At 38.6% G+C, this 14,419-nt stretch overlaps 1 protein-coding gene across 1 annotated transcript in view; it reads right to left on the reverse strand.

Moving 5' to 3' along the window:
* The window catches only part of WNK3 (WNK lysine deficient protein kinase 3), a 165,510-nt gene that overhangs the window by 120,737 nt on the left and 30,354 nt on the right, over positions 1-14,419 (reverse strand). The window contains exon 5 of the mRNA XM_068962928.1: positions 4,310-4,398. Within this exon, the coding sequence (XP_068819029.1) occupies positions 4,310-4,398 (89 nt within the window). The remainder of the gene's footprint in view (positions 1-4,309; positions 4,399-14,419) is intronic.

Raw genomic sequence — 14,419 nt, forward strand, 5'->3', positions numbered from 1 at the left:
ATCATGGCATCTGGTCCCAGCACTTCATGGGAAATAGATGGGGAAACAGTGCAAACAGTGTCAGACTTTATTTTTCTGGGCTCCAAAATCACTGCAGATGGTGACTGCAGCCATGAAATTAAAAGACGCTTACTCCTTGGAAGAAAAGTTATGACCAACCTAGATAGTATATTCAAAAGCAGAGACATTACTTTGCCGACTAAGATCCATCTTGTCCAGGCTATGGTTTTTCCAGTGGTCATGTATGGATGTGAGAGTTGGACTGTGAAGAAAGCTGAGCACCAAAGAATTGATGCTTTTGAACTGTAATGTTGGAGAAGACTCTTGAGAGTCCCTTGGACTGCAAGGAGATCCAACCAGTCTATTCTAAAGGAGATCAGCCCTGGGTGTTCTTTGGAAGAAATGATGCTAAAGCTGAAATTCCAGTACTTTGGCCACCTCATGCAAAGAGTTGACTCATTGGAAAAGACTCTGATGCTGGGAGCAACTGGGGGCAGGAGGAGAAGGGGATGACAGAGGATGAGATGGCTGGATGGCATTACCGACTTGATGGACGTGAGTCTGAGTGAACTCCAGGAGATGGTAATGGACAGGCAGGCCTGGCATGCTGCAGTTCATGGGGCTGCAAACAGTTGGACATGACTGAGCGACTGAACTGAACTGAACTGAGTCAGTGTACTTCATTCACTCTTTAGAGAATGCTATCTGTGAAGCTAATTTAGTTCAGCAAAGTCATGCAGTTTTCTTGAAGTATTTAAGGCCAGTGTCCTAGGCCAAAGTATACACATAATGGATACAACTCCAACCTAATATTACGGATTAATCTAATATTGTTAATATTAGGTTAAGAGAAGAAAAGAAAGAAAGAGGTTCAAAATTTTTTTATAAGCTGGGAAAGGCAATTTCCCTTTCTTTGACCAACTTCTAAAATAGAGAAATAATATCTATATTACAGGCCAGTGAGAGCTATAACTGATATATTCCATAATGTCTATGTGGAAAGCCCCTCCTGTACTATTTAAAATAGAAGTTATGCAAACCTAGACAGCATATTAAAAAGTAGAGACATTACTTTGTTGACAAAGGTCCATCTAGTCAAAGCTATGGTTTTTCCAGTAGTCATGTATGGATATGAGAGTTGGACCATAAAGAAAGCTGAGTGCCAAAGAATTGATGCTTTTAAAGTGTGGTGTTGGAGAAGACTCTTGAGAGTGCCTTGGACTGCAAGGAGATCAAACCAGTCAATCCTAAAGTAAATCAGTCCTGAATATTCATTTGAAGGACTGATGCTGAAGCTGAAGCTTCAATACTTTGGCCACCTAACGTGAATAACTGACTCACTGGAAAAGACCCAGATGCTGGGAAAGACTGAAGGCGGGAGGAGAAGGGATGATAGAGGATGAGATGGTTGGAAGGTATCACTGACTTGATGGATATGAGTTTGAGCAAGCTCCAGGAGTTGGTGATGGACAGGGACGCCTGGCATGCTGCAGTCCATGGGGTCACAAAGAGTCAGACACAACTGAGTGACTGAACTGAGACTGAACTGAAAGCATGTTGACAGCATGGTATCCTGTAAGTTGAGGATTTTCAACCTTCTACACTTTAGTGATCAAGAGATAAACATTTAACTAAGACAGTTTTTATGAAAAGATTATGCTTGCTCAGACTAATTAGTCTTAAGGCTGAGGCGAGATGTGTTTAAGAAGGTACAATTAAGTTAAGCATTCTGGTTCTCAATGAACGTTTTGCCTAGATATTTTTACTATGGAATAATCACTGCAATAATAGCAGATAGTATCATTCATTAAATATTTATTACTCTGTTAGGTATTTTATACTCATTATCTTTTTAATCATCAAAATAATACCTATTTTGAGGAACACCTAAGTAACTTGCTCAAGATCACACTGGCTAAGTGTGACTCCAGATATGAATCTTCCGCTGTTGAAGCCTAGGCTCCTAGGCTCTTTCCAAAACACTAATGTGCCATGAACCTTTTTTTAATATTTCAGTGTTCTTTGGTAATAGGTCATAATTAAAATGCTGTATTAAAAACAACCAGAAACCAAACTAAAACAGCTACTTCAACACAGTAGTTTTAGCATAGCTTAAAAAAAAAGCATGCCTAAACTCCTATAATTCAAAAACAATAAAACAACTCAAATTTTTTCTAAAGGCAAAGGACTTCAATAGATAATTCACCAAAGAAAATATACAAATACTGATAAGCACATGAAAGGATACTCAACATTATTAGTCCTTAAGGAAATGGAAATCAAAACCAAAATGAGATAGCACTTTACACCCACTAAGATGGATATTACCAAAAAACAGTTGGTGCAGATGTTAAAAAACTGGAGCCATCATACATTGCTGGAAGGAATGCAAACTGATGCAGCCATTGTGGAAAAAAATTTGGTGCTTCTTCAAAAAAATTAAACAGATTATTACCATATGATTCAGTAATTCTACTCTTAGGTACATACCAAAAAGAACTGAAAGCAGACATTCAAGAAGATACTTGTTCACCAATATTCATGCTGCATTATTCACAATAGCTAAAAGGTAGAAATAACTCAAGTATCTATCAACAGATGAATGGATAAACAAAATGGTGTATGCATGAGAGCACAAAAAGACAAATATTATATGACACAAAAGGACAAATATTATGATTCCACTTGTAGGAGATACCTACAAAAGGGTAGAGACAAAGTAGAATAGAGATTGGCAGGGGGTGAGGGGAAAGGGAATGGGTAGTTACTATTTAATGGGCATAGAGTTTCTGTTTGGGATGATGAGAGACTTCTGGAAATAGTGGTGATGATTGTACAACAATGTGAATGTGCATAATGCCACTGAATTGTACATTTAAGAATGATTAATATGGTAAATCCTAGGTTATTTATATTTTACCATAATTAAAATATACAGATATAGCCTGTTGGTACAAACACCAAGAATGTTGTATAATAAAGCTATAATTAAACAGGCTTACTCTTTTTTAATATAAATGTATTTATTTTAATTGGAGGCTAATTACTTTACAATATTGTATTGGTTTTGCCATACATCAACATGAATCTGCCACAGGTATACATGTGTTACCCATCCTGAACCCCCCCTCCCTCCTCCCTCCCCGTACCATCCCTCTGGGTCATCTCAGTGCACCAGCCCCAAGCATCCAGTATCATGCATCTAAGCTGGACTGGTGATTCGTTTCATATATGATATTATACATGTTTCAATGCCTTTCTCCCAAATCATCCCACCCTCTCCCTCTCCCACAGAGTCCAAAAGACTGTTCTATACATCTGTGTCTCTTTTGCTGTCTCACATACAGGGTTATCGTTACCATCTTTCTAAATTCCACATATATGCGTTAGTGTACTGTATTGGTGTTTTTCTTTCCGGCTTGCTTCACTCTGTATAATAGGCTCCGGTTTCATCCACCTCATTAGAACTGATTCAAATGTATTCTTTTTAATGGCTGAGTAATACTCCATTGTGTATATGTACCACAGCTTTCTTATCCATTCATCTGCTGATGGACATCCAGGTTGCTTCCACGTCCTGGCTATTATAAACAGTGCTGTGATAAACATTGGGGTACATGTGTCTCTTTCAATTCAAACAGGCTTTATCTTAGTGGCTTTTTATATTTTCAAATATGCAACAGTAAGCTTAGATAACTAATAAAATGGGAGAAAGTCAGTGAAATGCTGGTGGAAATAATTTCTATAAAAGATCTATAATCTAATTTAATCATAATCAACTGGAGATAAAACACTAATCTACCAATTTTAGTAAGCAACTGTCCAAAGCTCAAATTAAAAGGAAAAGCTAAAACTAAAATTAATTGTGAGAAAAATATACATTGTGACACAAATAAATTTAGAATTACTATTTCTTGAAAAAAATAGCCCTGTCAGCTTTACCATTTTCATGACACAAGAACACATGGACAAATTAAAAAAAAAAAACAGCTAGTGAGTTGATGGTTAAATTTTTCTTAAACTATCATAAAAAACCATTTAAGTACTTATGTGAAGTTGACAATGCAGAAACTCTCCACTATCTATCAACTGTTAGAAGAAAGTTTACCTGAGAGGGAACTGTTAAACTGATGGCTAAAAGTGATGAATACAATAAAGTGTGCAATAATAGAGTTCACTATAGACAGTGTGGTTTGGCTTCCACTCAAAAGTCATACCCAGCATGATTCAAAGGTCAAAAAAAGACCCAAAGCAAGGTAAGAGAAAAATTCATCCATTAGTTATGTCTTTTCACTATACATGCACCCACCTTTCAGATTTGTTTTGACGAATACATCCCTCGATGATTTCTTTCACTTCAGGATCAGTGACTTTATCAAAACTGGCTGGTTTTATACCCTGGAAGAGGAAAAATGGTTTCTAGTCACAAATTAAGCAATTGAAACCCCAGGCCAACATGACACTTAGTAAAATAATGATTTTTTAAACACTAAACCACATTCAAACCTTAAATGAAATAAATATATATACACAATATAAGTTTAACAACTTTTTGACAAGGATTTTGTCACCATTCTACAAACAACAGTGAAAAACTGTAAACAATCTAAATCTTTAATAACAGAAGTAATATTATATAAACTATGTGATATACAAATAAATACAAATGCTAATAAACAAAAATATTCTCACAGTAATTAAAACAATGGAGAATTCTCATACTACAACATTAAACAGGAAAAACACAGGATTTCAAAATGTACATACCATATAACCCCAATTAGTAAAATATAATAAATAAGTATTTCTTAGAATCAGAAAAATCAATGTTATTTAAAAAAACACTTTGAGAAATTCTAAATAAGGAATTATCTACTGCCAACATATCAAATCAGTATTTCAAAGTCTTCTAGAATGGCTAGAAACAATCAATAAATATACATATAAAATATATATATTTTGCTATATGCATAAACTTTTAAGAAATCTATATTGCTTTTATCCTTAAACAATATCAAAATATTGAGAGAACCTTAAGCTAATTATCAGGTTCTAGGAATTCAATATCAAATTAATGAGGTCTATATAACTCAAAATGTTTTTATAATAACTGTGCTTGCTGCCTAAACCTGTTAGTTTACATTCTATCACCCCTAATTTATGAGTTTTAGATTTAAAAAATAATACAAGATTGCTGCCATTACTTAATAGAAAATTCCAAATTAAGCTACAAGCAGAAAGGTATAATAGAATAATTATCACAGAATGAGGCAATTTAAGATTTCATTTTGGGTCTGTCACACTACCTTACAGTATATAGAATCAGAAAGCCAAATATCATATCCCAGATAAATCTGGTGAGATTAGGAGTTAATTTGGGCCTCAAATTCAAGAATCTTTAGTAGAGATGGAAATCTGAATAGTGATATTGCATTTTTATGACTTTATTATAAAAGAATAAAGTTACCAATAAAAAATGGAGTTTTTAATTCTTATAGAAAATACCCTCATTGACCTTTCCATTGATCTCTTAACTACTCCCTGCTGCTGCTGCTGCTGCTGCTGCTGCTGCTAAGTCACTACAGTCATGTCCGACTCTGTGACACCCCATAGATGGCAGCCCACCAGGCTTCCCCGTTCCTGGGATTCTCCAGGCAAGAACACTGGACTGGGTTGCCATTTCCTTCTCCAGTGCATGAAAGTGAAAACTGAAAGTGAAGTCGCTCAGTCGGGTCTGACTCTTAGGGACCCCATGGACTGCGGCCCACCAGGCTCCTCCGTCCATGGGATTTTCCAGGCAAAAGTACTGGAGTTGGGTGCCATTGCCTTCTCCAACTAGTCCCTGCTGCTGCTAAGTCGCTTCAGTCATGTCCGACTCTGTGTGACCCCACAGATGGAAGCCCACCAGGCTCCCCCGTCCCCGGGATTCTCCAGGCAAGAACACTGGAGTGGGTTGCCATTTCCTTCTCCAATGCATGAAAGCGAAAAGTGAAAGGGAAGTCGCTCAGTCCTGTCCGACTCTTAGTGACCCCATGGACTGCAGCCTACCAGGCTCCTCCATCCATGGGATTTTCCAGGCAAAAGTACTGGAGTGGGGTGCCATTGCCGTCTCCGAACTACTCCCTAGGGCTAGATAATTATCGTTTTTCTCTGCTCCTAGGGGAAAATAATTGGGGAGCTGAAACTTACAAAATCAAGTACAGACTCTTCTATTTGTGGCCCAAATTAAAAGGGCATGGAGAAGGCAATGGCACCCCACTCCAGTACTCTTGCCTGGAAAATCCCATGGACGGAGGAGCCTGGTGAGCTGCAGTCCATGGGGTCGCTAAGAGTCAGACACGACTGAGCGAATTCACTTTGACTTTTCACTTTCAGGCATTGGAGAAGGAAATGGCAACCCACTCCAGTGTTCTTGCCTGGAGAATCCCAGGGACAGGGAAGCCTGGTGGGCTGCCGTCTATGGGGTCGCACAGAGTCGGACACGACTGAAGTGACTTAGCAGCAGCAGCACAGCAGCAGCAGCAGCCTCATTATTTATCTGAAACACGTGAACAATCTCTTTTGCAGCCTACTTTGAGCTACCCAACTGAACATGAAAGAGATCTATTTTGAACAATCCTAACACTTTGTTTCTATCTCCCCTAAGTTCCTTCTATAGTCTAATCCTCTTATTTTTGTAGTCATTTTTGAGTTTATATCATTGCCCTGATAAAAATGTAAACTCTTCGTAGGTGGCAAACACGTCTTACTCACATTCCTTGTAATTTCTAATGTAAAAAATTACTCATAGCAGTGACTATCATTTAATAATGAGGCTTTTTTTTTTACTGTTGATTATTTATTTATTTATTTATTTATTTTTTAATTTTAAAATCTTTAATTCTTACATGTGTTCTCAAACATGAAACCCCCTCCCACCTCCCTCCCCATAACATCTCTGTGGGTCATCCCCATGCACCAGCCCCAAGCATGCTGTATCCTGCGTCAGACATAGACTGGCGATTCAATTCTTACATGATAGTATACATGATAGAATGCCATTCTCCCAATTCATCCCACCCTCTCCCTCTCCCTCTGAGTCCAAAAGTCCGTTATGGCTAACAAACACATGAAAAGATGCTCAACATCACTCATTATCAGAGAAATGCAAATCAAAACCACAATGAGGTACCACTTCACACCAGTCAGAATGGCTGCGATCCAAAAATCTGCAAGCAATAAATGCTGGAGAGGGTGTGGAGAAAAGGGAACCCTCCTACACTGTTGGTGGGAATGCAAACTAGTACAGCCACTATGGAGAACAGTGTGGAGATTCCTTAAAAAATTGCAAATAGAACTACCTTATGACCCAGCAATCCCACTGCTGGGCATACACACCGAGGAAACCAGAATTGAAAGAGACACATGTACGCCAATGTTCATCGCAGCACTGTTTATAATAGCTAGGACATGGAAACAACCTAGATGTCCATCAGCAGATGAATGGATAAGAAAGCTGTGGTATATATACACAATGGAGTATTACTCAGCCGTTAAAAAGAATTCATTTGAATCAGTTCTGTTGAGATGGATGAAACTGGAGCCGATTATACAGAGTGAAATAATGAGGCTTTTAGAACTAGAAAAAGTCTTCAAAACATTTAGCCAATCTTTATTATTTAGCTTTGGGAAATAACATCCATCTAATAAATAAAAAGATCAGTTTTCATTCCAATCCAAAAGAAAGGCAATGCAAGAAGGTTCAAACTACCACACAATTGTACTCATCTCACATGCTACTAAAGAAATGCTCAAGATTCTCCGAGCCAGGCTTCAACAGTACATGAACCATGAACTTCAAGATGTTCAAGCTGGACTTAGAAAAGGCAGAGGAACCAGGTATCAAATTGTCAACATCAGCAGGATCATTGAAAAACCAAGAGAGTTCCACAAAAACATCTACTTCTGCTTTATTGACTATACTAAAGCCTTTGACTGTGTGAACCACAAAAAACTCTGGAAAATTCTTAAAGAGATGGGAATACCAGACCACCTCACCTGCCTCTTGAGAAATCTGTATGCAGGTCAAGAAGCAATAGTTAGAACTGGACAAGGAACAACAGACTGGATCCAAATACGGAAAGGAATATGTTAAGGCTGTATATTATCACTCTGCTTATTTAACTTATATGCAGAGTACATCATGAGAAACACTGGGCTGGATGAAGCACAAGCTGGAATCAAGACTGCTGGGAGAAATATCAATAACCTCAGATATGCACCACCCTTATGGCCGAAAGCAAAGAACTAAAGAGCCTGTTGATGAAAGTGAAAGAGGAGAGTGAAAAAGTTGGCTTAAAACTGAACATTCAGAGACTGGACTCGGAAGACAGCAGAGGAATAGGACAGGGAGACTGCATTCTCCCCAACAAATTCATCAAAAGAACATTTGAATGCTGGGCAAATTCCACAAAACAACTTCTCAATGCTGGCAGAGGACATCAGGCACCCAGAAAGGCAGCCCATTGTCTTTGAAAGGAGGTAGGACAAAATATAAAAGATAAAAAGAGAGGCCAAACAGGAAGGGATGGAGACCCATCCCAGGAAGGGAGTCTTAAAAGAGGAGAAGTTTCCGAACTGTCCCACCTGAGGAGAGTGCGATGGCCAAGCACCTGGTTGCCTGAGCTGCTCGGACCTGGGAAGGGCACAAAACACAGGCCCAACTGAGTCTGTGCCTTTGTGGAGTACGCAAGAACCTGAACCTGAGCAGCTTAGACCTGGGAAGTGCACACAACCCAGGGCACGCCTCAGACAGTTCTCCAGCGAGCAACCTAGAGCCTGAGAAGTTTAAACTGGGAAAGCGCACACACCATGAGCAGGGGGAAAACCCAGTGCAGCCAAGACACTGCGAGCACTCCCCACACACACCAGCGATATTTGTTTGCAGTGTTCCTCCCTCCCCACAGCACAACTGAACAAGTGAGCCTAAATAAGTGACCACCTTCATTCCCTTGTGTCAGGGTGGAAATTAGAAACCGAAAAGACCAGCAAACAGAAGAAGCTAAAATAAACAGAGGGAACCACTTTGGAAATGACAGGTGCAACAGATTAAAACCCTGTAGTTAGCACCGACTACATTGGAAGGGGCCTACAGATCTTGCGAAGTATAAGCTGGATCAAGGAACTATCTGAAATTGAACTGACCCCACATTGCCCGCAACAGCCCCAGAGAAATTCCTAGATATATTTTTACTATAATCATTTTTAAATTCTTTAAAAAGTTTTTTTTTAATTTTTAAGTCATTACTGCTCTAATTTTCATTTTTATAACCTACTATTACCTTGCAAAAAAAGACCCTATTTTTAAAGCAAATTTCATACATATATTTTATAATTTTTGTGACTGTTTTTTTTAAATATTGTATTTTTGAGAGTCTAACCTCTACTCTAGATTTTTAATCTTTCCTTTTTGTTATTTGTTATCAATTTTGTATCTTTAAGAACCCAATCTTCAGTACCCATTTTTACTTGGGAGTGCGATTACTGGCTTGATTGCTCTCTCCCCCTTTTGACTCTCCTTTTTCTCCACCAGGTCGCCTCTATCTCCTCCCTCCCCCTTCTCTTCTCTACCTTCCTCTGTGAATCTCTTTGTGTTCCAGACAGTGGAGAACACTTAGGGAACTGATTACTGGTTGGATCTGTCTCTCTCCTCTTGATTCCACCTTTTCTCCTCCTGGTCACCTCTGTCTCCTTCCTCGCTCTTCTCTTCTGTGTGTAAATCCATGAACCTCTCTGAGGGGTCCAGACTGTGGAGAGCACATAGGGAATTGATTACTGTCTAGCTTGCTCTCTCCCCTTTTCATTCCCCCTCTTCTCCTCGTGGTCACCTCTCCCTCCTCCCTCTACTCTTCTCCATGTAACTCTGTGAGCCTCTCCAGGTGTCCCTCACTGTGGAGAATCTTTTCATCATTAACCTAGATGTTTTATCATCGGTGCTGTATAGATGGAGAAGTCTTGAAGCTACTGTAAGAATCAGACTGAAAACCAGAGACAGGAGGCTTAAGCCCAAAACCTGAGAATACCAGGGAACTCCTGACTCCAGGGAACATTAATTGATAAGAGCTCATCAAAAGCCTCCATACCTACTCTGAAACCAAGCACCACCCAAGAACCAACAGGTTCTAGAGCAAGACATACCATGCAAATTCTCCAGCAACACAGGAACATAGCCCTGAGCTTCAATATACAGGCTGCCCAAAGTCACACTAAACCCACAGACATCTCAAAGCTCACTACTGGACACTTCATTGCACTCCAGAGAGAAGAAATCCAGATCCAACCACCAGAACACCGGTGCAAGCTTCCCTAACCAGGAAACCTTGACAAGCCACCTGTCTAACCCCAACCATAGGGAGCAACCTCCACAATAAAGAAGAACCACAAACTGCCAGCACATAGAAAGGCCGCCCCAAACACGGCAATCTAAACAGGATAAAAATGCAGACAAATACTCAGCAAGTAAAAGAACATGATAAATGCCCACCAAACCAAACAAAAGAGGAGGAAATAGGGAATCTACCTGAAAAAGAATTCAGAATAATGATAGTAAAAAGTGATCCAACATTTTGAAAACAAAATGGAGTTACATATAAATAGCCTGGAGACAAGGACTGAGAAGATGCAAGAAATGTTTAACAAGGACCTACAAGAAATAAAAAAGAGTCAATCAATAATGAATAATGCAATAAATGAGATCAAAAACACTCTGGAGGGAACCAAAAGTAGAATAACAGAGGCAGAAGATAAGTGAGGTAGAAGTTAAGTGAGGTAGGAGATAGAATGGTGGAAATAAATGAAACAGACAGGAAAAATGAAAAAAGAATTAAAAGAAAGGAGGACAACTTCAGAGACCTCTGGGACAATGTTAAATGCCCCAATATGAGAATCATAGGAGTCGCAGAAGAAGAAGACAAAAAGAAAGGCCATGAGAAAATACTTTAGGACATAATAATTGAAAACTTCCCTAAAATGGTGAAGGAAATAGTCACCCAAGTCCAAGAAACCCAGAGAGTTCCAACACGGTAAACCCAAGGCAAAACATCCCAAGACACATATTAGTCAAATTAACAAAATCAAACACAAAGAACAAATATTAAAAGCAGCAAGGGAAAAACAACAAATCACACACAAGGGGAAACCCATTAGGATAACAGCTGATCTTTCAATAGCAACTCTTCAGGCCAGAAGAGAATGGCAGGACATACTTAAAGTGATGAAAGAGAAAAACCTACACCCAGATTACTGTACACAGCAAGCATCTCATTCAAATATGAAGGAGAAATCAAAAGCTTTACAGACAAGCAAAATGTGAGAGAATTCAGCACCACCAAACCAGCTCTCCAACAAATGCTAAAGGTTCTTCTCTAGACAGGAAACAGAAAGGGTGTATAAACTCGAACCCAAAACAACAAAGTAAATGGCAATGGGATCATACTTATGAATAATTACCTTAAATGTAAATGGGTTCAATGCCCCAAACAAAAGACAAAGACTGGTTGCTGCTGCTGATAAGTTGCTTCAGTCGTGTCCGACTGTGTGACCCCATAGACGGCAGCCCACCAGGCTTCCCCATCCCTGGGATTCTCCAGGCAAGAACACTGGAGTGGGTTGCCATTTCCTTCTCCAATGCATGAAAGTGAAAAGTGAAAGTGAAGTCACTCAGTCGTGTCCAACTCTTAGCAACCCCATGGAGAGCAGCCTACCAGGCTCCTCTGTCTATGAGAATTTCCAGGCAAGAGTACTGGAGTGGGGTGCCAGTGCCTTCTCCAAAAGACTGGCTGAATGGATACAAAGACAAGACCCGTATATATTTTGTCTACAAGAGACCCACCTCAAAACAAGGAACACATACAGACTGAAAGTGAAGGGTGGGAAAAAGATATTCCATGCAAATAGAGACCAAAAGAAAGAAGGATTACAAATACTCATACCAGATAAAATAGACTTTAAATAGAGGCTGTGAAAAAAGACAAAGAAGAACACTACATAATGATCAAAGGATCAATCCAAGAAGATATAACAATTATAAATATATATACACCCAACATAGGAGCACCACAATATGTAAGACAAATGCTAACAAAAGGGGAAATTAACAATAACACAATAATAGTGGGAGACGTTAATACTCCACTCACACCTATGGATAGATCAACTAAACAAAATTAACAAGGAAACACAAACTTTAAATGATACAATAGACCAGTTAGACCTAACTGATATCTATAGGACATTTCACCCCAAAACAATGAATTTCACCTTTTTCTCAACCACACATGGAACCTTCTCCAGGACAGATCACATCCTGGGCCATAAATCTAGCCTTGGTAAATTCAAAACAACTGAAATCATTCCAAGCATCTTTCTGACCACAACGCAGTAAGATTAGATTGCAATTACAGGAGAAAAACTATTAAAAATTCCAACATATGGAGGTTGAACAACACGCTTCTGAATAACCAACAAATCACAGAAGAAATCAAAAAAGAAATAAAAATATGCATAGAAATGAATGAAAATGAAAACACAACAACCCCAAACCTGTGGGACACTGTAAAATCAGTGCTAAGGGGAAGGTTCATAGCACTACAGGCTTACCTCAAGAAACAAGAAAAAAGTCAACTAAATAACCTAACTCTATACTTAAAGCAACTGGAAAAGGAAGAAATGAAGAACCCCAGGGTTAGTAGAAGGAAAGAAATCTTAAAAATTAGTGCAGAAATAAATGCAAAAGAAACAAAAGAGGCCATAGCAAAAGTCAACAAAGCCAAAATCTGGTTCTTCGAGAAGATAAATAAAATTGAAAAACCAACAAATCACCAGTCTATGTCTGATACAGGATACAGCATGCTTGGGGCTGGTGCATGGGGATGACCCAGAGAGATGTTATGAGGAGGGAGGTGGGAGGGGGGTTCATGTTTGGGAACGCATGTACACCTGTGGTGGATTCATGTCAATGTATGGCAAAACCAATACAGTATTGTAAAGTAAAATAAAGTAAAAATAAAAATTAAAAAAAGAAAAAAAAAGAAAAACCACTAGCCAGACTCATGAAGAAACAAAGGGAGAAAAATCAAATCAATAAAATAGGAAATGAAACTGGAGAGACCACAACAGACAACACAGAAATACAAAGGATCATAAGAGACTACTATCAGCAACTATATGCCAATAAAATGGACAACTTGGAGGAAATGGACAAATTCTTAGAAAAGTACAACTTTCCAAAACTGAACCAGAAAGAAATAGAAAATCTTAACAGACCCATCACAAGCACTGGAAATCGAAACTGTAATCAGTAATCTTCCAGCAAACAAAAACCCAGGACCAGACAGCTTCACAGCTGAATTGCACCAAAAATTCAGAGAAGAGCTAACACCGATCCTACTCAAACTATTCCAGAAAATTGCAGCAGAAGGCAAACTTTCAAACTCATTCTATGAGGCCAACACCACCCTAATACCAAAACCTGACAAAAACGCCACGAAAAAAGAAAACTACAGGCCAATATCACTGATGAACATAGATGCAAAAATCCTTAACATAATAAAAGCTATATATGACAAACCCACAGCAAACATTATCCTCAATGGTGAAAAATTGAAAGCATTTCCCCTAAAGTCAGGAACATGGGTGCCCACTCTCACCACTACTATTCAACAGTGTTTTGGAAGTTTTTGCCACAGCAATCAGAGCAGAAAAAGAAATAATAGGAATCCAGATTGGAAAAGAAGTAAAACTCTCACTGTTTGCAGATGACATGATCCTCTACGTAGAAAACCCTAAAGACTCCACCAGAAAATTGCTAGAGCTAATCAATGAATATAGTAAAGTTGCAGGATATAAAATTAACACACAGAAATCCTTTACATTCCTATACACTAACAAAGAAAATAGAGAAATTAAGGAAACAATTCCATTCACCATTCCAATGAAAAGAATAAAATACTTGGGAATATATCTACCTAAAGAAACAAAAGACCTATATATAGAAAACTATAAAACACTGATGAAAGAAATCAAAAAGGACACAAATAGATGGAGAAATATATCATATTCATGAATTGGAAGAATCAATATAGTGAAAATGAGTATACTACCCAAAGCAATCTATATATTCAGTGCAATCCCTATCAAGCTCCCAATGGTATTTTTCACAGAATTAGAACAAATAATTTCACAATTTGTATGGAAATACAAAAAAACTCCAATAGCCAAAGCAATCTTGAGAAAGAAGAATGGAACTGGAGGAATCAACCTACCTGACTTCAGACTACACTACAAAGCAACAGTCATCAGGACAGTATGGTACTGGCACAAAGACAGAAATATAGATCAATGGAACAAAATAGAAAGCCCAGAGATAAATCCATGCACCTAT

This window comes from Capricornis sumatraensis, chromosome X (assembly GCF_032405125.1).
Source record: "Capricornis sumatraensis isolate serow.1 chromosome X, serow.2, whole genome shotgun sequence".
Lineage (NCBI taxonomy): Eukaryota > Metazoa > Chordata > Mammalia > Artiodactyla > Bovidae > Capricornis > Capricornis sumatraensis.